The sequence below is a fragment of the Lepisosteus oculatus genome, chromosome 12 (assembly GCF_040954835.1).
Source record: "Lepisosteus oculatus isolate fLepOcu1 chromosome 12, fLepOcu1.hap2, whole genome shotgun sequence".
Classification (NCBI taxonomy): Eukaryota; Metazoa; Chordata; class Actinopteri; order Semionotiformes; family Lepisosteidae; genus Lepisosteus; species Lepisosteus oculatus.
Window position 1 is genome coordinate 6,914,565 of NC_090707.1, and position 21,495 is coordinate 6,936,059.

The 21,495-nt window shown below is 46.1% G+C and overlaps 4 protein-coding genes and 1 long non-coding RNA gene across 8 annotated transcripts; 1 reads left to right on the forward strand and 4 right to left on the reverse strand.

Annotated features, from left to right (window-relative positions):
- Positions 1 to 1,542: 1,542 nt before the first annotated feature.
- Positions 1,543 to 2,505, reverse strand: LOC138216021 (gamma-crystallin M2-like). 2 transcript variants are annotated; one of them, XM_006636383.3, is made up of 3 exons: positions 2,417 to 2,505; positions 2,075 to 2,317; positions 1,543 to 1,887 (listed from the first exon to the last, which is right to left on the reverse strand). In XM_006636383.3, the coding sequence occupies exons 1-3, from the start codon at positions 2,423 to 2,425 to the stop codon at positions 1,612 to 1,614; spliced, it is 528 nt and encodes a 175-aa protein (XP_006636446.2). In that variant the 5' UTR covers positions 2,426 to 2,505; the 3' UTR covers positions 1,543 to 1,611. The 2 variants fall into 2 exon arrangements, with proteins under 2 accessions (XP_006636446.2, XP_015213884.2); XM_015358398.2 differs by lacking the exon at positions 2,417 to 2,505 and having other exon boundaries at positions 2,075 to 2,338.
- Positions 2,506 to 6,549: 4,044 nt separating this feature from the next.
- Positions 6,550 to 8,108, reverse strand: LOC102695410 (gamma-crystallin M2-like). The gene is made up of 3 exons (XM_006636283.3): positions 8,000 to 8,108; positions 7,629 to 7,871; positions 6,550 to 6,884 (listed from the first exon to the last, which is right to left on the reverse strand). The coding sequence occupies exons 1-3, from the start codon at positions 8,006 to 8,008 to the stop codon at positions 6,609 to 6,611; spliced, it is 528 nt and encodes a 175-aa protein (XP_006636346.2). The 5' UTR covers positions 8,009 to 8,108; the 3' UTR covers positions 6,550 to 6,608.
- Positions 8,109 to 11,109: 3,001 nt separating this feature from the next.
- LOC102695742 (gamma-crystallin M2-like) lies at positions 11,110 to 12,968 on the reverse strand. The gene is made up of 3 exons (XM_006636285.3): positions 12,859 to 12,968; positions 12,249 to 12,491; positions 11,110 to 11,465 (listed from the first exon to the last, which is right to left on the reverse strand). The coding sequence occupies exons 1-3, from the start codon at positions 12,865 to 12,867 to the stop codon at positions 11,190 to 11,192; spliced, it is 528 nt and encodes a 175-aa protein (XP_006636348.1). The 5' UTR covers positions 12,868 to 12,968; the 3' UTR covers positions 11,110 to 11,189.
- Positions 11,634 to 15,654, forward strand: LOC107078746 (uncharacterized). The gene is made up of 3 exons (XR_001479713.2): positions 11,634 to 11,735; positions 14,106 to 14,251; positions 15,566 to 15,654. It is a non-coding gene; the product is annotated as an uncharacterized lncRNA (long non-coding RNA).
- LOC102698640 (uncharacterized protein C2orf80) lies at positions 13,429 to 21,369 on the reverse strand. Of its 3 annotated transcripts, none has more exons than XM_015358391.2 (9): positions 21,063 to 21,367; positions 19,731 to 19,845; positions 19,198 to 19,279; positions 17,373 to 17,455; positions 16,534 to 16,621; positions 15,798 to 15,875; positions 15,622 to 15,709; positions 14,886 to 15,004; positions 13,429 to 14,167 (listed from the first exon to the last, which is right to left on the reverse strand). In XM_015358391.2, the coding sequence occupies exons 2-9, from the start codon at positions 19,769 to 19,771 to the stop codon at positions 14,084 to 14,086; spliced, it is 663 nt and encodes a 220-aa protein (XP_015213877.1). In that variant the 5' UTR covers positions 19,772 to 19,845; positions 21,063 to 21,367; the 3' UTR covers positions 13,429 to 14,083. The 3 variants fall into 3 exon arrangements, with proteins under 3 accessions (XP_015213877.1, XP_006636447.1, XP_015213878.1); XM_006636384.3 differs by having other exon boundaries at positions 19,731 to 19,825; positions 21,063 to 21,366; XM_015358392.2 differs by lacking the exon at positions 13,429 to 14,167 and having other exon boundaries at positions 14,892 to 14,999; positions 19,731 to 19,825; positions 21,063 to 21,369.
- Positions 21,370 to 21,495: the final 126 nt, after the last annotated feature.

Consider the following 21,495-nt stretch of genomic DNA (forward strand, 5'->3'; position numbering starts at 1 on the left):
AGTGATGCGGGAGGCCCGGGTTTGAGTCCCTGACGGTGGGGGGCTGACCTGATGCGGCAGTGGTGAGGGTGCCCATGTAAACCCCGGAGTGCTAAAATATATTATAACAGATTGCATAAATTCTTGTTTATTAAAGAGTGTTTGTTAAAACAGGGGCTTGTGTGTTGACATTAACAGTGTGGTTTTTTTTTATTCCTCTTTGTATTTTTCAGTTAAATATATCATTTTAAACGTTACTGCACTGCCAATCCCCTGTTTAGGCAGGAGGATGAAGGCTTCTGAATAACCGTGGAACAAAAGTTAAAATTGTAGACAAGCAGGGTGTCACGATCGTAATCCCTCCTCTTAAGGGCGCTCCAGCTCTTTCACATTTTGCTTATTCCATGTACCTGCCCTCAATCCTGCCCCTCCTTACTTAAACTGGGCACACTCGTTACTCCTGGCTCTGCATTGGAAGACGGACGCCCGGTGACTTGAGCGCATAGACCTCCTATCGACGTCCTGACCCAGCTGAGTCCGGGGCTCAGAGCACCTGGCCTCCTGATAATGTATTTATTTCACTGTACCGGATCCTGTTGTGGTTTTTAACTGTGTCTTGTTTTCATTGCAGATGGATCACTTGGATTAGGACCTTGGACTTCGCCCTGGATTTCCCCCTCGACTACCCTTGGACTTGTTTGCCTTGGCCACGCCCCCCGAGCACCAGTTCACTGTTGTCACGCCCCCCTGTTTGTCAACCTGCCCTGTTCCTCGTTGTCTCCTCTCCATTGTCCTGCTCCACTCACTTCCAGATTATACTGTCTGCATAGGGTCCTGAACTACACATCGTTACACAGAGTGAGCTCCAGTCAAGGAAGATTGCTGCCTGCCGTGGCGATTATGTTGGATAGTACGGGGAGCAGGCGCAGAGCAAGAGAGAATTTATTTTTGCAGAGCCTATAGAGAGTGGAAAGCAAATACATCTGTGTTCTGGGTTTTCTTTTTCTGTGACCAGCTGCCTTTGCATAACAGACTCTGGGAGCCCAGACGACTTGTTGTCTGGTTTGGGCTTCATCTGGGTAATCATGTTCAAAATCACGCTCTGCAGAGTACAGTAAGCTTGTCTTCCCCTCAGACACAGGCTGTTTGTTTTAATCTTGCCTGTCTGTGTCTCAGCTCATCAGTATGGAGCTCTTAATTAAAAATCAATCTTCGGGAACGGTGAAGGCTGCAGAACTAATTGAGCTCTGTAGCCAAAATTCACAACTAATCTTGACAGAAATTGCCTCAGTTCCCAGCTATACCATTCACTTGATTTTTGTGTTCTCCATTAGCACTTTCACTGTTAAAAATAAACCTTGTGAGTGTCAGTGCTGTGTCCCTTCTGTGTCATTTATAGCACAGTTGAACCCCCCGATAATAAATATGAGGTCCTAGTCTTCAACATTTAACAATGTCAACAATGTATTATTGACCCTGTTAAATGCTATTGTCCCCTGCAATATCTTCACCTCATTTCTCTTAATACCATTCATTCATATGCATAAGCAGACACAAAACAAGTTCGCAACACATTTTCATTTTATTTAAGACAAATCTGCAAAATGCAGGAATTTTACACTATTTCCTTATTTAACAGAAGTCCATGAGGCGCCGGAAGGAGCCGATCCTGGGGCTCATGCCTCCCCAGTCGCTGAACCTCCTGTACTCTCCGGGCCTCATGAAGTACTGCCTGCCTCTGTAGTTGGGCTGCTCATAGAACATCCAGTATCCCTCCATCACATTGCAGGAGTGGATGTCATGGTAACGGAAGCGGTCGTACACAGACTCGCAGTCGTCCATGAACTCCATCATCTGGCCTCCGAAGCCTTCTCTCTCGTAGATCCTCATCCTGTAGGAGCCTTGGTACTGTGAACACAAGACATTCCTTAATACAGACTGAACTGGAATATAATTTAGATTAAACACTGATTCATTTCAACAACTCCAGTCTGAAGATAATTGATTCACTGTTTCTTGCCAAAATCTATATTTACAACTTCTGAAATATATTAATATGATTGTTTAATTCCTATAAAAATACAGAGCAACTTACATGAGGAATGAAACGACAGGACCTGATGCAGTCGTTGAAGCCCATCCAGCGCTGGTAGTCGGGATACTCGCCCCTGCGCAGGAAGTACTGGTAGCCCATGTAGTTGGGGCGCTCGTACACCATCCAGCAGCCGCTCTCCACTCGGATGGAGTTGCAGCGGCTGAAGTAGGAGTGCATGTCAGCGCAGTCGCTGCTGCACTCATAGGAGCGCCCCCCGAAGTTCCTGTCCTCGTAGAAGATGATCTGCAAGTGAGATGAAGACATTCAGAACAGCATGTTTTAAAGTGCGTTGAAATCAGAATGAATCAGAAAAAAAGAGTAGTAAAAAGTCTTCGCTGTTACCTTCCCCATTTTTTGTTTCAGTGTGATCACAGGGCCTTAACTGCTTGTATGAGTCCTGGAACAGGTCTCCTTATATACTTATCTCAGTAGAATAGGTTCCATTTGTTATTTAAATACAGATTGGTCCACGTCAGCAAACCTTTTAAAGGTGTCTTACAACATTTACTTTTCTGCACTCATCATAATAATTGCTTTCAGCTTATTGTTTCCACACATTCAGCTGTCCAGCACAATCTGCAGCATTGTAAACCATTGAAAAGCCTGTGGTTTACAACATACAGTTCTGCTGCTGGCTACAGCACTCTGTCAGGTTTTAAATACGAGAAAGCTTAAAAGATCAAATCACCAATTAAACTAATTGTGCATGACATCTCTTTAAATTACAAGTGCCTTATGAGCTACAAAGAGAGCAAATGACCACATTACTTGTTCCTTAACTAGTAGTTCACCAGTGTCTGGTAACATGCTTCGTTATTTAAATCTTTAGTTTTCTTAATGAGTTGTAGCTTGCAATGGGTTATAGTTAGGATTATTTTTTACAGGGCTTTCAAAATTCTAGGAAATAGCTTCTGAACTTTTGTGTTAGAATTAGTGATAGGATTAGGTATAGTTTTAGGGATAGATTTGGGTTTTGAATGGAATTAAATGGTGTTTTAAACAAAATTTCAAACCCTAACCTCATCCTCTTTCACCCATCTATGTATCAATATCACACTTCTTGCTGATTCGCTTGTATTTAATTTTCACATTCTTCGCTCCAGCCCATCTTCACCCCTGCTGCAGCTCTCTGGCTCATTCCTCACTAGAGATGAGGGCAGGGCCGTGGCCAGGAATTGATTTTTTAGGGTGGGCCTCTGCAAAAGTAGGTGGCCCGGGCTCTAACTGACCAGCCCTTCCTTGTTCTTTACTCATCTCCCGCACCTGCTCCCTGTTCCAGATCCCTTTTCAGTTCCCCTTAAAAGCCAGACACTCACTCTGTTCCGGTCTCGGCATTGGTTCCTGCACCAGGTGAGTCCGGGACCTGGAAGCGCCTGGTCCCCTCAAGCTTTTCAGTTCCTGTTCCTGCCGGTTCCAACCCGGTTCCCGTTTTTATTCTGTTCATCTTGGATGGACCGCCCAGTTTTGGATTTTCGCCTTCTCTTGGATTCCCCCTTGGACTTGTTTCTGGACTGTTTGCCTCGGCCACACCTCCCCCGAACACCAGCGCACCATGGACACACCCCTTGTTTTCATTCCCGACTCCCGCCTGCTTTTTCCCTGTTTTCCTCACTCTACCCCGGATCATGTCGTCTGCATAGGGTCCTTAAGAACGCTTCCGTTACAGGTTAAGCAACAATTACCTAGGCTGCCGAACACAACTGTGCCACAGCGGACACGCACAAAAAAACAATCAGTGCCTACCTCTGTTGTGAGGTTTTAGCCTTCTAGACCAGACGCAGGCGTCGGAGCTTGGAATTGAATATGGCGATAATCTCCTCACTGTCTAGAGAGTCTGCAAATTCCCGTTCAAATGACAGCTAGTTTGCAAAAGTCTCTCATATGAGGACTTTGTCTTTAGCTGAAGAAAAGCTGCAAGAGCTCATTTTCACTTGTTGCTTGTAACAGTTCTATTTCGTATGCGTGCTTTTAGATTGTACAGCAGTCTTACGAGTTACTGTAAAGTTAATATTTATTTGCAAAACACAATGAACACAACGCAGAATGCAAGATTCAAAATCCATCTGAAATATTGTATTTAAAATATCATGCAGGGTTTAGCTTGCCTTTAAATAGAAAAGAAGAACGTGCACGCGTGTGGATTTCAGAGGATGGAGTAAATGCATCGCCTCAGGGGTAATATCGAGTGAGAAGCTATGAGAATAAAAATGCAAAGGTATTAAAATATTAAGTTCTGAATGTCTTGTTGATCCTTCATGATGCTTTTAAACTTGTATGAAACCCACAAAAGTAGTATTCTATTTTCGATGCTAAAAGACACTTAATTTGGAAATTTGTGACTTACTTCCCACAAACGAAACTGAATTGGTATGGTCGCATTACAGTACTTAGCAATTCATCATACCTTTAATTGCATGAATAGTCTACTAATAAAAGCGTCAAATACATACTTTGGATCTATTTTAGCTCTGTAAACTTCGTTCACTTAACGACGTTTACTGAAATGCAGGGCATTTGGAGGCGATCTGAATAGTTATCTGTAAAATGCACACTTGCATCTATCCGTCAATACTATCTTAATGTTATGCCTGCATTCCAAAACTTGTAATTTGTTCAAATTTTAATTTTAGAACTTAATTCCTACAGGTCGAGCATGTATCAAGCAGCTACAAGCAAACGCGTGCACTGCCCCCTGCGGTCCAGACACACTTGTTTTCGGGGAGCCAGGCTGTACTCTTTAAAACCCAAGATGCCTGTAGCATCTCATGTGTCTTATTTGTTTTGGTGCTGGTCTGGTCATCTACACTGGGCTTTTTGAAAAACGTAGATAAATGCATTGGTTTTGCCATGTTGGCTAATAAACCAAAAACCTAGCGCTAGATAGCTCTAAGAGTGTCTGACGACAACGATAGCCAATTAGGCTACTGCTACGCCTGCCCCGCCCCACTACATTTACATAATGTTCTTATTGGCCACAAAAGATACAGAGAGCCACGTTACATTAAAAGGCGTAACGCAAACAAGGTAAAAAAAAACTTAAATTACTTTGGACTGATTGGGTAAGGCTAGGATCTATTAGTCCCACCCGTGGCTACACCCCTGGATGAGGGTGTCCGACAGCCCAGTCCTTACAGACAGTTTGTTGGTCTCCTTGACCTGCTGAGTTACCCCCAAAATGATCTTTATTCGAATCAAGCTTCTTCTCTCCCTGAATTAAGGTTTACCACACTACTAAGATGGCGGTGTTGCTCATGAACAGCTGTACCAATAATGACAACCTTCAGGAAATGAAAGATTAGAACAGAGTGTTGCAAAAGCAACCCAAACAGAGGTAAGTGACACACTACTCTTTCAGTCCATAACCTCAGGTTAATACAAAAGTAATTAACCAACCATCTAGGATTAAATACAAAATGCACCTGGATATGTAAGTACAGTTAATGTGTAGTGAGAGAAAGTTTAACTACCATAGAGTTATCATCTCTTATTTAAATGTGGCCAAACGTAAAGATGCTTGAATTCCTTAGAACATTTTTGGTGAACAGTGGACACTCCCTTTTGAAGATCATGACTGAAGTCCAGGAAATACATGTTAACAATCTGTGTAAATGATGAATGGTGATCTTAATGATCACTGGGATCAAGTCTGACAGTTCCAGTGACAGCAAAAAAACCTGCAATGGCATTCTTTGACTTTTAAGAGGCAAACTTGACATGCAGTGGTCTCCACTAGCACCCCCCTCCACTAGCATCTGACTGCAATCTGCTGCAAGGGGCCAACTGCTCCTGATGAGGTTTGTTCATTCTGGTTCTGTGCTTAAACAGTCCTCTTTCTGTGCTCAGTAAGCAAATATTCATAGTATGTTTGCTGGTCTGTTTATTTTAAATGGGAAACAATGTGTAATACTTGCATTCCGTTCTATGAAGTATTTTGAGCAAGAATGACTTTTATAGATAGCTCTACTCTTCTGCATTTTGCAGGTGCCAAAAATGCTTAAACATCTGTAGTAAATACAATTTTAATTTATTCCACAACCCAAAATTCAATCAATATTTTATTCATTTTGTTTCACTTTCGTTGATACTGAATATAAAACTGGACTAGAAATGTCCAGCTTTTTCTGACACTATTTGAAGCAATGCTCTTTCACAATATTCTGCTGTGAAGATCTTTTAAGATTCTCAATTACATATGGATAGAAATGGCAGCTGCTCCAGTTTTTTAGACTTAGAAGTGATCCAAATAAACTCACTGATCTATGAACTAGTCACAAATGAACCCAAGCTTAACAGTGTATAAGGAGATGGCCTCATGCAAATAAAGACTCTTTGTGAAGTACAGGTTTTGCACCTTCTTAGTGGTAGTAGGGGTCTAAATTGTGATTTGCTCGAGGCCTCAGTGTAGAAACATCATGACCTCTGAGAAGAAGCCCTTGTGGAGACATTGTTTTCTAACAAAAGGAGGAGGACAGAGCTGGTATTCTAAACAGTACTTTATTTTGCAAACAAGGTTTACTGCACAGTGTTGCCCAGGTCAGTTGAAGTCCATGAGGCGCCGGAAGGAGCCGATCCTGGGGCTCATGCCTCCCCAGTCGCTGAACCTCCTGTACTCTCCGGGCCTCATGAAGTACTGCCTGCCTCTGTAGTTGGGCTGCTCGTAGAACATCCAGTATCCATCCATCACATTGCAGGAGTGGATGTCATTGTATCGGAAGCGGTCGTAGACATTGGGACAGTCGTCCATGAACTCCATCATCTGGCCTCCGAAGCCTTCCCTCTCGTAGATCCTCATCCTGTAGGAGCCTTGGTACTGTAGACCACAGGAAGAAGCTTTTACATATTAGTATTTTTTTTCACATGAAAGGAATGGATATTTGCATTAGTTATGTCCAAGAACCCTACCAGCTGGCACATGAGCCTATCCTCTCTCTCTTCTCCATCTGTGATGCCCTTCTGCCTCTCTTGCTAGCACTGTCACATGACAATGCAAGCATTCTCTGTCACTGTGCACCAGCCTTCCCCTGAATGGACAAGACTCAAGTTTTCCTTCTTTTGTGAGAAAGAGGGTATGCAGCATCTAGAACTGAATCGTGCAACTGGAATCTGTATGGTGTGTTTGACTGAGTGTATTTGTTCCTTAGTACTCAGCTTCTGTCTCAAACAGGAAACACGTCCTCCCTGTTTCATAATGCAGGACGAGTCCTCTTTCTACTGGAATTAACACATGTATAGCGATGACTTGACGTCATGAGACATGGACCACAGGGTGCAAGTGGGAGCACATCACAAACTGAGAACAGGAGGCACTTCTTTACAGGAAAGGGTGGCAGGGGTGTGGAACATGCAGCCCAGTCATGTTGCTAAAGCCGATACTCTGACTTCTCTGAAGGAACACTTGGAAGAGATCCTTGCACTAATTAAAGTCCTTAGGCCACACAGTTCAGATGGCCTCCATTCAACAGATCTTAGGTTCCAGAGGTGAAAAGCTGGTGCAGCTCTACTGACTGAAAGCCAGCTCATGGCCAATGTCATGCTGTTTTTACCGGACACCTACGTGAGGAATGAAGCGGCAGGACCTGATGGAGTCGTTGAAGCCCATCCAGCGCTGGTAGTCGGGATACTCGCCCCTGCGCAGGAAGTACTGGTAGCCCATGTAGTTGGGGCGCTCGTACACCATCCAGCAGCCGCTCTCCACTCGGATGGAGTTGCAGCGGCTGAAGTAGGAGTGCATGTCAGCGCAGTCGCTGCTGCACTCATAGGAGCGCCCCCCGAAGTTCCTGTCCTCGTAGAAGATGATCTGCAATTAGAAAGCAGAAAGTGAGGTCACTTACCTCTGGCGCCTCAAAACAGCACATACAGATGTTTCCTTGTGACTTTCAACACAGATAATCCATCATTTTTCAAACAGAAATCCTTGGACCTCACCCTGCCCATTTTGTCTCAGTGTGATCGGAGATCCTTAGCCACTGCGTTCAGAGAGGGGACATCTGGCCTTATATACTTGTCTGAGAGCCAAATCATACAGCAAATGATTTTTGTTATGCTAATGCAGGTCCCCCGTTTCAGCATCAGCAAAATCCCCCTTTTCAGGTGGATAGCTGTGTCCCCACGGACTCCTGGCCATTCACACAGAGCATCTCACCACTTTGTTTCCATGCACTCTGTGGTCACAAGACAAACCGGTGGCATTGTGATGTGTAAGCTTTTGCAGAACTAGCAGATTGCAAACAAACTAAGGACAATCTATCTGCAGGGACTCAGAGAGGCTGTGTCAGCACTCTCTCTGACAGAATCCTCTGTATAGTCCAGTAAGATGGTCTTTAATGATGTTCAGTCGCAGTGAGATGGATCTGTGCATCTCTTTCTTTCAGTACCTGTTTGTTTTTTTTTTATTGAAAAATATTTCTGTTCGGCTGATCCTGAAATTTAGTTCTAATTATTATTTCCCATCTAGTTTTGCACACAGCTCAGGTGCGACCTATTGGTCTAGCCAGCAGCCTTATCACCCTGCAACTCACCACTGGCAGCCCACTGAAGCTCAGCAGGTATGAGCCTGGTCAGTACCTGGAGGGGAGACCTCCTGGGAAAAACCAAGGTTGCTGCTGGAAGAGGTGTTAGTGGGGCCAGCAAGGGGTGCTCACCCTGTGGTCTGTGTGGGTCCTAATGCCCCAGTATAGTGACGGGGACACTATACTGTAAACAGGTGCCATCCTTCGGATGAGATGTAAAACTGAGGTTCTGACTCTCTGTGGTCATTAAACATCCCAGGGCGTTTCTCAAAAAGAGTAGGGGTGTAACCCCAGCGTCCTGGCCAAATTTCCCTTTGGCCCTTACCAATCATGGCCTCCTAATAATCCCCCTCTATGAATTGGCTGCATTACTCTGTTCTCCTCCCCACTGACGCTGATGTGTGGTGAGTGTACTGGTGCACTATGGCTGCTGGCACATCATCCAGGTGGGGCTGCACACTGGTGGTGGTGGAGGGGATCCCCATTACCTGTAAAGCGCTTTGAGTGGAGTGTCCAGAAAAGCACTATATAAGTGTAAGCAATTATTATTATTAATTATTATCTGTCTGTTTGTTGTCGCCGTCTGAGTGGATGGGTGCAGATCAGTGATGCTCCAGGCCTTGGGCACTACCCTGTCTTCAGTGACTGCTGGAAGAGCTCTGTTAATGGCCCATGAATAACATCTCCTGATGAAGTACAGCAGGTTGAATCAGGCCCTGGAGGTTTATTTGTCCTTAGTGTTTCTAGTGGCTGTAACATTTCCACTTCGTCTAAGCTAGTATTATTCACTATAAAATATTCATTTAAAACATCAGTCATTTCTCTTTCTTCTTTGTGAAAGTTTCCCATTGATACACACAGTTGACACTTTGCCATTCTTTTGTTGTTGTAAGATTGGGGAAAAAAAAGGCATTTTATGATCTATTTTAACCTCCAGTGCTATTTTCTTTTTTCTTGCTTGACATCTCTAAAATCCCTTTTTACCTTTTTGTTCGTTATACTATTTTTCTTTCACTGGATCCTGTTCTTTTTTATCACGTTGCAAAGTTTATTCCTACGCCTAGCATTTTCTTAATTTAGCAAATCATTGGGACCGAAGCTTTCTTAACTTTGATATACAGCTAAATCAATCTGCCCTGTGCCTCAAGCACAATATCTTTAAACTATAGTCCAAGTCCACTCTCTGCTGGCCCCACATGCCCATCCTATCCTATTGTACATCTTCTAATCTGTCTTTTTCTCTCTTTTTTCTGCAACTGTACATCTACTGCATGTATCGGACTTGATATTTGATCCAAAATGTACTTCACAACGTGCCATGTTTGTAATAGAAAACGTACCATATTATAATCTGATTTTCGATTCACTTTTCATTGACTTTAGACTTTAAAACAAAAACTTAGACAAAATGGAACAAGTGGCTGTTTTTGGACTTCAGCTCGCTTGTGTTATGATTGTGCACTTCGGTCTGCTCCTGAAAAAAAAAATCGGTCCCATTTCGGTGCAACTGGGGCCATCTTGTGGTCAGAGCGTGTCAGTTCAGACACTTTCTGCTCAATTCCCTTCAGAGGACAGATCGACTCCTCGGTGTCAGGGAATAAAAACAGCGAAGCCAGATATGTGATCCAAGTTATTATGAGTAATGATAAATGATTTAATAAAACGCAAAATCTACTACGTTAGAATCAGTGTTCCAGAAAACACGAAACCCCGGGTTGACAGGTTTTCATCCTTCCTTGAAACATTTACTTCCCCAGAACGGAGCCGACCATCTGGACATCTACAGCCATGCCAGACCTGCTCCTCAGTGGGGCAAGGAAATGAGGTTCTCCTTTAATGTCATCTGAAACAAATTAAACCACGTAGATGGATGTGTTCGAAGGTCACACTTTCCGAGCAGAACTGGTAGACCTGGTCAGAGCTCGCTGAAGAAACCTTCTTCCCTTCTCCAGCAACACAACAGACTGAACTGGTTTCTTTTCACCCAGTCTGTTAAGGAGATAGAAGACCGCTGAGCTTATATCAGGTTAGGAACAGGTGAAAGTTCATCCCATGCTGTAAAGCAAAGAAAAGAAACGCAATGTTTCGGATCTGGAGCCCCCTTCAGGTGACGCCTGACGTTGTGTTACTTTTCCTTCCCTCTCACTCTGGAATAAACCTTTACCTGTTCCTTCGCAGCTCCCAGCTGAACCTCTTTGATCGCTTTAGTTGATTTGATTGCTTCTATCAAGTCATAGCTGCAGCTACAGGGGCGATATTGTCAGTTAAGATGCCGTCTAACCTGCTTGACCGGACACATTTCCTGCCTGACTGGTCAGAATTACCCTGCTCCAAGGCTGTAGTGATTGCAGATATGAGAGGTGAACTACTGTGTTTGATCGGTCTTCTCCCTGCTCTGCCCGTAAAACCATGTTGTATATTGAGATGAAGTGCGTCTCAGTGCTTTCTCGGGGGCGTTCTAAAAAGCCCAGTGTCGGAATCCCGTCACAGACGCTAGAACCTTTAATTGTTGAGTAAGATAAGCACAGGAAACGCGAAAGTTGATTTGAAATCTTTTTTATTCGCACGCCAGCACTGCTAAAGACTGCGGCTGATTTAAAACTCTTCTAAAAATCCGTGATCCTTCGGAAAGAGCCGGTGGCAGCGCAGTTGGCGCCCCAGTCGCTGAACCTCCTGTACTCTCCGGGCCTCATGAAGTACTGCCTGCCTCTGTAGCTGGGCTGCTCGTAGAAGGTCCAGTAGCCGTCCATCACGTTGCAGGAGTGGATGTCACGGAAACGGAAGCGGTCGTGGACCGACTCGCAGTCGTCGGTGAACTCCATCATCTGGCCCCCGAAGTCACTCCTCTCGTAGATCCTCAGGCGGTAGGGCCCTCCGCTGGTCTGGAAGACAAGCGGTGACCCGGCTGAGCGCAGCCCTGAGACGCCGTCGCCAAGGGAGGCAGATCTACCTGTCTTCCTGTGTGACGGGCGGTCACGCTGTCGCTAACCTGCACCTGTCTTTTTAACTCCAGCAGACACAGCGCGCAGACTCATCACGCGCCTCTGAGTCTGTCAGACGGGGACCCCCGCAGTACCCCCACACTTGCCGCTTCTCCTCCCAGCCCAACTCGTCAAGCTTCTTTTCTATTCAAACATTACGAGATCTTACAGGTAGGAGGTTAAAAGGTGATCTCTGACCTGCTTAGGAATGGAAACAATTTTCTTTTAAATTCCTATCAATTCTCTGTCCCATTTATCTGTGCCAAATACACACGCATCGCACGACTGAAGCAGAGTACCCGTACAAAGCTTCTGGTGACACTGAGACCAGCAATCCTGAGAGTTGTGAAAATCACTGCACGGCCGAAAGAACAGTTACTTCCCCATAGCAAGGGCTTGGCAGCATTAATAATAAAAAAAAAAGTAGTTGACATCTTGCATTTGTAAAGCGCTTTTCCAAACTTAGTGATAAAGAGAAATCAGGGGAGTTTACTATAGGAGGAATCCCGTGCCCTTAAAAAGTGCATTCCTTCCAGCCAGAGACGACCGGAGTCAGTCGGCCATACACGAGCCAAGTCAAGAACGACAACCTCAGCGCTCGGTATTTATTCCCGGACGATTAGACGAGCGTGCTCGCCGGGTTCTTTATAGCTCAGGAAGCGTGAAGCACACATGTCTGCTTACATAGGTGAAGGTGCGGCAGGACCGGATGGAGTCGTTGAAGCCCATCCAGCGCTGGTAGTCGGGATACTCGCCCCGGGTCAGGACGTACTGGTAGCCCATGTAGTTGGGGCGCTCGTACAGGACCCAGCAGCCGCTCTCCACTCGGATGGAGTTGCAGCGGCTGAAGTAGGAGTGCATGTCGGCGCAGTCGCTGCTGCACTCATAGGAGCGCCCCCCGAAGTTCTTATCCTCGTAGAAGATGATCTACAGGCAAAAGAAAATGGTAGAGAAAGCTCTCAGTTTCTCACACGTTTCAGAGCCAGATGTTTAGTCCTGCATTTCCCAGCTTTTCCCCTTCGATACTAAATTGACTACGGTTACTTCGTTAACCTTTTCGTTTAGTTTCCAGGCATCGATCAAAACTCAATGAACACTACAAACCATGGATAGATTTTTAACCCGGACCGCGAATAGTTACCGCATTCTGTAGACAGTAGCCCCACTATGCGGGTACCGTTAACACACGGTAAAGAATAATGGCCTTCGTCCTGCAGTACCCATTCTTACAAGGGAAATACAGATCTTAGATGTGCACTGGAAATTTGAACTAAAAAAAAACAAAGATTCTTACCCTACTCATTGTGTCCAGGCTGAAGGAGCTTCTCTCTCTCTCTGTGATAAGCTTCTCTCTCTCTCTGTGATACTCATGGCACTGAGCCTAGCCCGTTTTTATACACCTCAATTAAAGTTCACTGGATCAAACGTATTGTTATTTTAATGACTGGAATTTTAACATCAGCAATGCTGCCAAAATCTGGATCCCTTCTATAGAGGCAAAGCCCTGATTCATCATTAGTAAAAGTCCTAGCTGGCACATTGCTGACCCTCATCCCCTTTCAGTCTCTCCAAAAAGATATTTTATCCAATAATCCCCAATAAAAGAAATGTATAAAGTCATCAAAAGGCACACCTCTGAGCTGGTAATCATTTAATCGAGAAAATAAATACAGATGTGCTGCAAAGAGACTGTGCCTGCACACAGACAGGTAAGAGGTCAGGGAAGCAGTATTTGTTTCTGGGCAGGCTCTTGGGATAATCAATTTCCACACACATGACACGCAATGTCAGGCTATAGGCATTTTAAAACTATGAGCTTGACATGTGCTGTGGGACTTCCTGAGCAGAGGAGCAGGAGACAACCTTGTGCAAAGTCAGCTTTTATTGAGCTCAATACACACAGCAACACAGCGTGGGGTCAGCCCTGCAGAACACAGACCGCTCGAGTTTTCGAACCCTTTTTATACACTACAGCCACATGTAGTCTGTGACAGGTATTTCAGCTCAGGCTCTGGATGATGTTCTTCTAAGCTGATCACTCCTTCTCTCGTTAGGAGCAAATGAGTTACTGTTGTTCTTACAAAGTTAGTTCGTAACAGACCCTGGAGCAGTTTGCCAACTGATACAGGCCTGTAGGGCTAAGCTAACTCACCTCTGCAGTCTCTCCACCACACAGTTAAACACTAACTCTAGAAGTGTGAACATGAGTCGAAATATCTGTCCCACTTCAACATTAATATAGTTTCTAGTGTATTAAATTCAACAGATACGGGGAAGCATGAGAGAATACAAAACTGAACCTTCCTGTCAGCAGTGAGAAAACGATTGACTTTACAGTCCTTTGCTACATTTCAGTCTGTGCACTCAACACGCCACCATCGCCATCAGAGACTGACAGGCCAGCTGTGGACTGACCCCAGTCCACTTCAACAGCAGCCAGACCGCCTTCACAAAACAACAACTGTGCGAGATGTTTCCTCTTCCTTAATGGCCATCGGCCTTAAAATAAGAGCCATGATTTAGTCGGTCGTATCCCTGTAGGCATGAAACGATTCCTCCGAGCCGTTTCTATCTTCTGCTTCTTCTGTCGAGTCATCGGAGACCTGTGGGTGACAGACAGCGTTGATCTCTGTTAGCGCCTGGTGATTTCAGAACAGACCAGCGTTCCCTAAAGTCCCCCACAAGAGGTGAGCCCCCAAGGAACACTATCAGTTCACATATCACGGGTGGACTTAAGGAATAAATATAATTTTCTAAGAGACCCAGAACAGTCATTTTAATATCTTTTCACAAAGTGGCAAAGCTTATGGAAAACCAGCAGAGCTAAGGGTGTGCAGTGTCCTTGCATAGTAACGTCAGCATGACCTGACTAAGCACTGCAGAATGCTGGAAGAAGCATTAGTTCTTCAGAGACGCAGCCGATACTCGTGCTCGTGTCCTGCTGTCTAGATAGGCACTAGGCCAGGTCTGGGCACTGTCACTAGCAGAACATGACTCAGATCCCCTGCCTGTCATGCAGTTGCCCAAGGCTTCCCCCGTAACAGTGACCACAGAGACCCTCCTGATCTCCCAGCAGGGCCACTGAGAGACACTTGGCTTCTTCTACCTACGGATTCTCCCCTGTGGAGCTCACCGTGCACCACGCAGCAGCACACATCTGACACCCACATCTCATCTCTCTGCTCCAAGCCTGTTTATAAAGCACGATTCCCCATTAAGCCCCTATGGCAGTTTCAGGCATGTTGAAACAGCCTGTACAGACAGGCCCCAGCGCAACCCGGTGCCCTCAAGCCCACACAGTCCCACAGGTCGGAGACTCACGCTGAGCGAGGTCTCTGTGCTGCTGGGGGTGCTGGAGGTGCTGGGCTGTGTTGGGAGGTTCTGATCTGCAGTGTTCCCCAGCTTGCACTTCTCAGATTTCCAGAACTGCAGCCTCTGTGCTGGACAACCAAACAAAACAGTGATGGTGACTGTCAGCCATGATCACCCCTCAGTTCTAAGACAGCTTGCTCCTGCAGTGCAAATGAATTGGCCCCTCTCAGGTGCAGGAAGGACACTTGGACCAGAGAGGAATGTCTGGCTACCTTTTTCCTAATTAAACAGACACAGATGTATTCAATAAGCACGAGAAATCATACCAATGCAGATGAGCAAAACATCGGGCTAACAATATGATAGAGAATAAATTGAACTTCCAATATTAAATAGAAACAAGCAAAGTGACTAAATTTCAATTGGGCAAAAAGTAAAAATGAATCGCACACTAGAAAAAGTAAAAGGAAGACCAAGGACTTTTCCGCATGGAATTAAATTAAGCTTGTTCCTTCCCAGCCAACACACACCGGGGGCGCCTTCCCACTCAGATGCCTGTTGGATTGATGGACGTGCAGTGATAGTGCTTTTCACTGCTCGTGATGCCCTTTCCCCGCGCGGGAGCTGTCATGGTGTACAAACTTGCCCCCTCTTTCTCCTTCTGTCGCCCCTCCTCGGTGACTCGGCAGGAGCGCAGAGGGCAGAGAGAGCCCAGGAAGAGAGGAAGGCAGACACCGGCCCTTACTGTGCTTCTTGGCGCGCTCCACAGCCTCGTGCGCAGTGAGCATCGCAAACGGGTGGGAGGAGAGGGTGAAGGGGTGGACGATCGGGCTCTGTGAGGGCGAAAGACAACAGCGGGTCAAGCTCGAGCCACTGCCGTGCCCGGCGCCGCCACGCCACCGTGCCGCCCCAGCTCCTCACCTGGCTGCTCCTCTGAGCGTACGTCGTGGAGGGCTTACACCTGTAGAGGCACAGCACATCTTCCACCGGGAGCCTGTTCTGTAAAAAGAAAACCAGCAACACAACTGAAGAAGAGTCAAGCATGACAGATCAGGTCCGGGACGGCAGCACCGGCACAGCATCTGTCTTCTGTCTCAGTGCGAACAAATTGCAGTACATTTGAAAGAGGTGAGTCTTCTTACTTGATAAAAAACGCCTACTTTCAGTTTCCTTTGTAGTCTTCCGCTTCATGTCTCCTTTCAACAGACATTTCACCTTTTCTAAATATTGTCAGAGTAGCGAGATCATTCAAGCCCAGAGCAGAATCTAGCCAGGACAACAGGGCTAACATCCCTAGTCTCCAAAGAGTGCCATGGGATTTTTATTGATCAAGTAGTGATGTTTAATAACTCTTCCAAAGGAAAGCACCTCCTGCAGCACAGTGTCACTATATTGGGATGCTGGTCTGGATATTCTGGTTCAGAACAAAGTCACCTAGTGGTAAACAAACAGGATTGACCTGAATTTCCTCAGTGATCTCCCATCATGCCACTGGGCTCAGTCATGCTGACCTCCTGAGATATGATGGGATCATCATATTTCCTTATTTCTGGCTCGTACAAAAAATGCTTTTCCACGTGGTAGTTCTCATTTAGGGCTTGCTGTGGATGCACAAAAAAAACTGACACGTCTAAAGAGATTCTACTCTCACACTCACCAGGACTGTCCCAGCAAAGGAGGACAGGATCATGGCCTCACGCTCCAGCCTGTTGGGGTATCTGCCAGGTCGGGGGTATTCCTTGCATCTAGAATACAAAGGGAGGCATGTTCTGCAGGGTAGAGCCCTCCCACAGCCTGCTCATCTTAACACACAAGGAGAAACACAGAGACCACAGGCCTGTTCCCTGGCGCCTGATCTCGTGGACAAGAGCAGGGTGAGACATATCCGCAGCCAGTTACAGTACCAAACAGGAACCAGTAAGAGACAGTTCAAGGCTGGTACTGGAGTGTTAATGATTCATGAGTGATATGGATGGGATGTAGAAATAATGAAGAAACACACAAACTAATAAATTGACGTTCCTGCCATATTCCTTGCAACTGCATTTCAGAGAGCTTCAGTCTTGCACGTACATAGTCTGCAAAGTTTCCCCTCGCCACAATGTCTCTGCCTGGTAGGAACTCTCTGCTGTCTTACTCCAAAAGTCACGCAGTAGCATCATTGAAAATTACAGGTTGTGGAAAGAAAAATCAAACTTCATACAAATTAATGTTCCCAGATCCATGCTAGCATGTGTATAATTGCTGATACATTAAGGAATATGCACCATACATGGATATACTGTGCAGCTTTCTTACAAAGGGGACACACTGTTCCACCATCACACTTCATCACCATCATTGCCTGTAGTACAGATTATAACAAGACGCAGTGATCTGCTTCAGGATGTTCAGATATTAGTGAACCCAGGGATCAGAATGAAGAAGAATGAACAATATCCGCCCATTAATAACTTTCGATTGGAACTCTACAACTGTTGCCTTTGCAAGACTCACCTTGTGTCTTTTTCAACACCGTCTCCTCCTTCGTCTTCATTCAGCCAATGAAGAGCGACTGCAATGGCCAGGTCATAATGAGCCTGAAAAAAGCAAGCACACAGTTCCTGTACACCAGACAATCTGGGCAAATGTTCTCCACCAGCCTTCAGGATTGGCCTGAATGTATAAAGATGAGCCAGGAGAGTTTTGGAGCAAAGTTGTATGGACAGATGAGACCAAGATAAACCATTACCATAGTGATGGAAAGCTAAAAGCAGGGAGAAAGAAAGGAACTGCAGTTGATCCAAAGAGCACCACCTCATCTGTGAAGCATGGTGGAGGTTGTGTCATGGCCTGGACAAGCATGGTTATTTCTGGAACTGCATCACTCATCTATATTGATGGTGGCAGCAGCAGAATGAATTCTGAAGTTCACAGAAGTATTTTGTCTGCATGTGTAGAAGAAAGCACTCCCATATTTACTGGGCAGCACCTCACCATGCAGCAGGGCAATGGCCCAGAACAGGCAGCCGGTGCAACCAAAGAGATGACCAGGAGAAGAAAGTGGAAAACCTTAACCTGCATGTGCATTGATGGATCACCAATGATGTTGTAACTGAGCATGTGGTGTCTGAAATTAAGATGAGATAAAACAGGCTGGAAGGTGATGGTACAGGGGAAATGGGCTCAGAGTCTCTTTAACAAATGACTTTAACCAACGTGCGCTGTGATAGACAGAAAGGGGCAGAAGGGAATGACAATAAACCTGAAGACATACTAAGGCCACGGCTGAGAAGACATGGCCGAGGGAATCGTATTACCTATACGAGGTACCACGTTCCTATATGAGGAATGGGGGAAAAATGGTCCCAAATGACAATTAACATAAAATGGGACAATATTGTGACACTATCTTTAAAAAAGGCCAACAGAGACTCTTCTCTCTTAGGAAACTCAGATACTTTAAGGCAGGATAAAACTATTCTTACACATTTTTCTACAAATCATTCATTGAAAGTGTCCTAACATGCTGCTTCACTTGCTGGTTTGGCAACATCAGTAATTGTAATAGGCTGGTAAATCAGTGAATATGAGTGGCAAAATAATCGGGAATAATCAAATTAACTTAAGTATCCTTCACAAACAGAGGGTGACTAAGAAAGCCAAAAGCATCAGGGAGTGTGTGTCTCACCCCCTCCATTGCGAATTCACACTTCTCCCAACTGCCCCCAGGTGTAAAACCAACGGACTCGGGAAATCTTTTATTCCCACTGCAATCACACTCTTAAACAATGCACAGTAACTACCTTGTCTCTTGTCTCTTGTCTCCTGTGACACTACTGTATTCTCTTCCCTCTTGGTGATGTTTATTTGTCATTGTGTTGTGTTTGACTGTGCCATATAAAACAAATTTCCCCTAGGGGACAATAAAGCTGGACTAAATAAAATAAGATAAATAATAAAAAACAAGAAAAGGATCTGTCTTGCGGGTGGCGAGATTAAATCATCACACGCGCTAGAGCAAGCTCGATGAGGATCGATGAAGCTGATGAAGTGCGATGTTCATTCAAGAGTCGGAGGATTTCCCAGCGGTTGACTTTGGGATTTTGGAAAAACAGATGTTGTTGACGATTTCAGACTCTAATTTGCTCATCAGTTCAACCAAAGCCAGAGTTTTGAAAGGCATCAGCCTGTACCAGTAGCACCTTGCCTGCTTCCTTTCACACAGACGCCAGGCACAGAGCAGGCCATCCTGCTCAACATGAAGGAGGTCTGGTCCTTTCTTTGTCAGGCAGGGGTAAGAGGGATCCCAAAGTCCCATCGATCTCGACATTCCACTTACCAAGTCATCCAGCACAGTGGAAACCCTCTTTCCTTTGGGATCAAATCCATTTTCTCGGAGTCTCTGACCAATGTAATCTCCCCTGCACGGGAAAAGGGGAACTTAAACTCATGTGTGGACAACAGCCTCAGAGCTTTCTTGGAAAACAATCCTGCTGGTGGTCTATTTTTTAAGTGTTTTCATTCTATCAAATTAAAGCAAAGGACACAGCGTAGAAAAGAGTGGGGTGGTACGAGACTGCATCTCGCGATGTCCTAGATGCTGGCAAGATAAAGGAGGGTGTGGACAGAAAGGACTGCATCTTGTCTTGCTCAGCACAGTCCACCGGCCCATTCTCAAGGGTCAAAAACACAGCTCACTGACAAGACATCCCCCATGGAAGGCTTAGTCTTGTCATTTACAGTCAGGGAGATGTGCAGTGTTATAATCTAACGACGATAGCTGGAGATAGAACAAAACAAACACTAAAGGGTTTTGAAACCAAAAAAAGCAGAAGACTGGACCACAGGTTTACACACATTCGGCACACTCACAGCAAGGCCTCGATGTCCCTCCTCAGGCGCCTCCTTTCCATCTTCACAGAGCGGTGATCTCGCGGCGTGCCTCAGGCCACGGGAGATTTGCGCATCTGAGAAGAGACAGCGGCCCCTTACAAAAGAGAAGTCGCATCAACCACCCCCTTGCTCACGAGAGGCTTGCAGCAGGTCACTTTCTTTTGCTGTACTCCAACAGAGCTGGCTGGGCTTCCCTCTGCAGCCCTGATAATTAGTTTCTAGCACTCTGCAGCTTGCACAGTACCACAGAGCCCCCGCAGAAGAATTCTGAATGGAGTTTCTGCCCAGAGAAGTGCTGCAGATGCCACAGGACACAAATCTAGGTCCCAGCCCCGGTACAGGATCTCTTCACGGGGTTCTGCCCAGACGCTGAAGATCACAGTCAGGGGATATACAGTATGCTGGCCACATTAAAATTGCGTGATAAGCGCAGACCTTTCGTCCAGACCCGTTACCTTTCAAACGTACTTGTTCACACTTACACCTCATGGTGTAAGACACTGTATTTGCAGATATACAGTACACTGTCTGTGAATATCATTACACCTCAATTTCTCATCTCCAAAAACTACGAAACCACATTTACTATATATCAAAGTGACATGAAGGGTTCATGTGTTTGGGGAAGCACTTGTACTTCGGATGCCTTTAACACGAGTGCTCCTGTTTTAAAGAGAACTCTGCTGAACTGTATATCCCTCTCCAGGGAGACTAGGAACGCCATGACATCATGGCAGCAGCCCTAGTGAGCGTGACAGAGCCGGGAGTCCAGAGTGTGGGCTGCTGCAGTGGGGCTCCCACCCCCCCATCCTGTGCAGGTCCTGAACACTGGACCCGACAGACAGGGACCGAGCTGAGCCCAGCCCCAGGGGACTGCTGCATGCCATTAACAGAGAGATAACAGGAGCCAGACCACACCTCGCACCTGTCCTGCACTTCCAGGAGCAGAGCCGCAGGGCGCTAGAGACGTCAGGCCCGCCACGACAGTCCCGCTGGGCCCCTGGGAGGTGTCCTTTCAGGACCCATTTCCATTTAAAACACCCGACTTTGAAACAAGGGCCGGATCCGCAAGTTCCTAGGCGGGTATTTTAGAATGACAAGTCACTACTTCCGACGAGAGAATCGATGGGGTTGCTGGAAAGGCAACCGCCAAAGGTGGACTGGGTGAACACAGCCAACCCATCCGAACAGCTTCCAAGCCCCCCCCACCACCACACACACACACCTTTACAAACACAACCACAGCGCGCGCGCTGCACTCGCCCCCTTGACCCGACATGAATCAAAAGGACTGGCCGTTCTTGAACTTACCAGTGAGAGAGGAAGAAAATGAGCGCTCAGGGCTGCTATCCTCCAGGCTGTGGGCCACAGGCACGGCGCTCGCTCTCCCGCAGAGCAGCGGCTGCGTTGCTAAGGAACCGCTGGCACCACAGAGGCAGGCAGGCAGCGCGGCATCGCCACCCCCACCCCCACGAGCACCCCCCAGCATCAGGTTTCGCAGGTGAACAGGTAACACTGAAAAATTAATTGGCAGCTCGAGCTGCTGCCTGCAGCTAATGACACGAACTGGGGACAACAAAGGAGGCAGGTCGCCTGGCTTGCGCAGGAAGAGGTTGCCTAGTGACCATGTGGGAAAAACGCCTCCCACTTGGCAGAGCTATCGGATTGGCCATCAGTTCAGCCGCATGGTCTTGGAATGAGAACACTTGTGAAATTCTATCCACCTCCTTCCCTCTGTGCAGCT

Bases quoted from the DNA above. Each gene is read 5' to 3' on its own strand.
- LOC102695410 (XM_006636283.3), bottom strand. The intron at 6,885-7,628 runs GTAGGTGTCCGG...TGTGGTCTACAG, and splicing joins CCTGCCGCTTCATTCCTCAC to TACCAAGGCTCCTACAGGAT.
- LOC138216021 (XM_015358398.2), bottom strand. From the start codon at position 2,338: ATGTCTTCATCTCACTTGCAGATCATCTTCTACGAGGACAGGAACTTC. The intron at 1,888-2,074 runs GTAAGTTGCTCT...TTGTGTTCACAG, and splicing joins CCTGTCGTTTCATTCCTCAT to TACCAAGGCTCCTACAGGAT.
- LOC102698640 (XM_015358391.2), bottom strand. From the start codon at position 19,771: ATGGAAAGGAGGCGCCTGAGGAGGGACATCGAGGCCTTGCT. The intron at 15,005-15,621 runs GTAAGGGCCGGT...TTGGTTGTCCAG, and splicing joins GGAGCGCGCCAAGAAGCACA to CACAGAGGCTGCAGTTCTGG. The intron at 14,168-14,885 runs GTGAGTCTCCGA...TGTCACCCACAG, and splicing joins GCACAGAGACCTCGCTCAGC to GTCTCCGATGACTCGACAGA.
- LOC102695742 (XM_006636285.3), bottom strand. The intron at 11,466-12,248 runs GTAAGCAGACAT...CTTGTCTTCCAG, and splicing joins CCTGCCGCACCTTCACCTAT to ACCAGCGGAGGGCCCTACCG.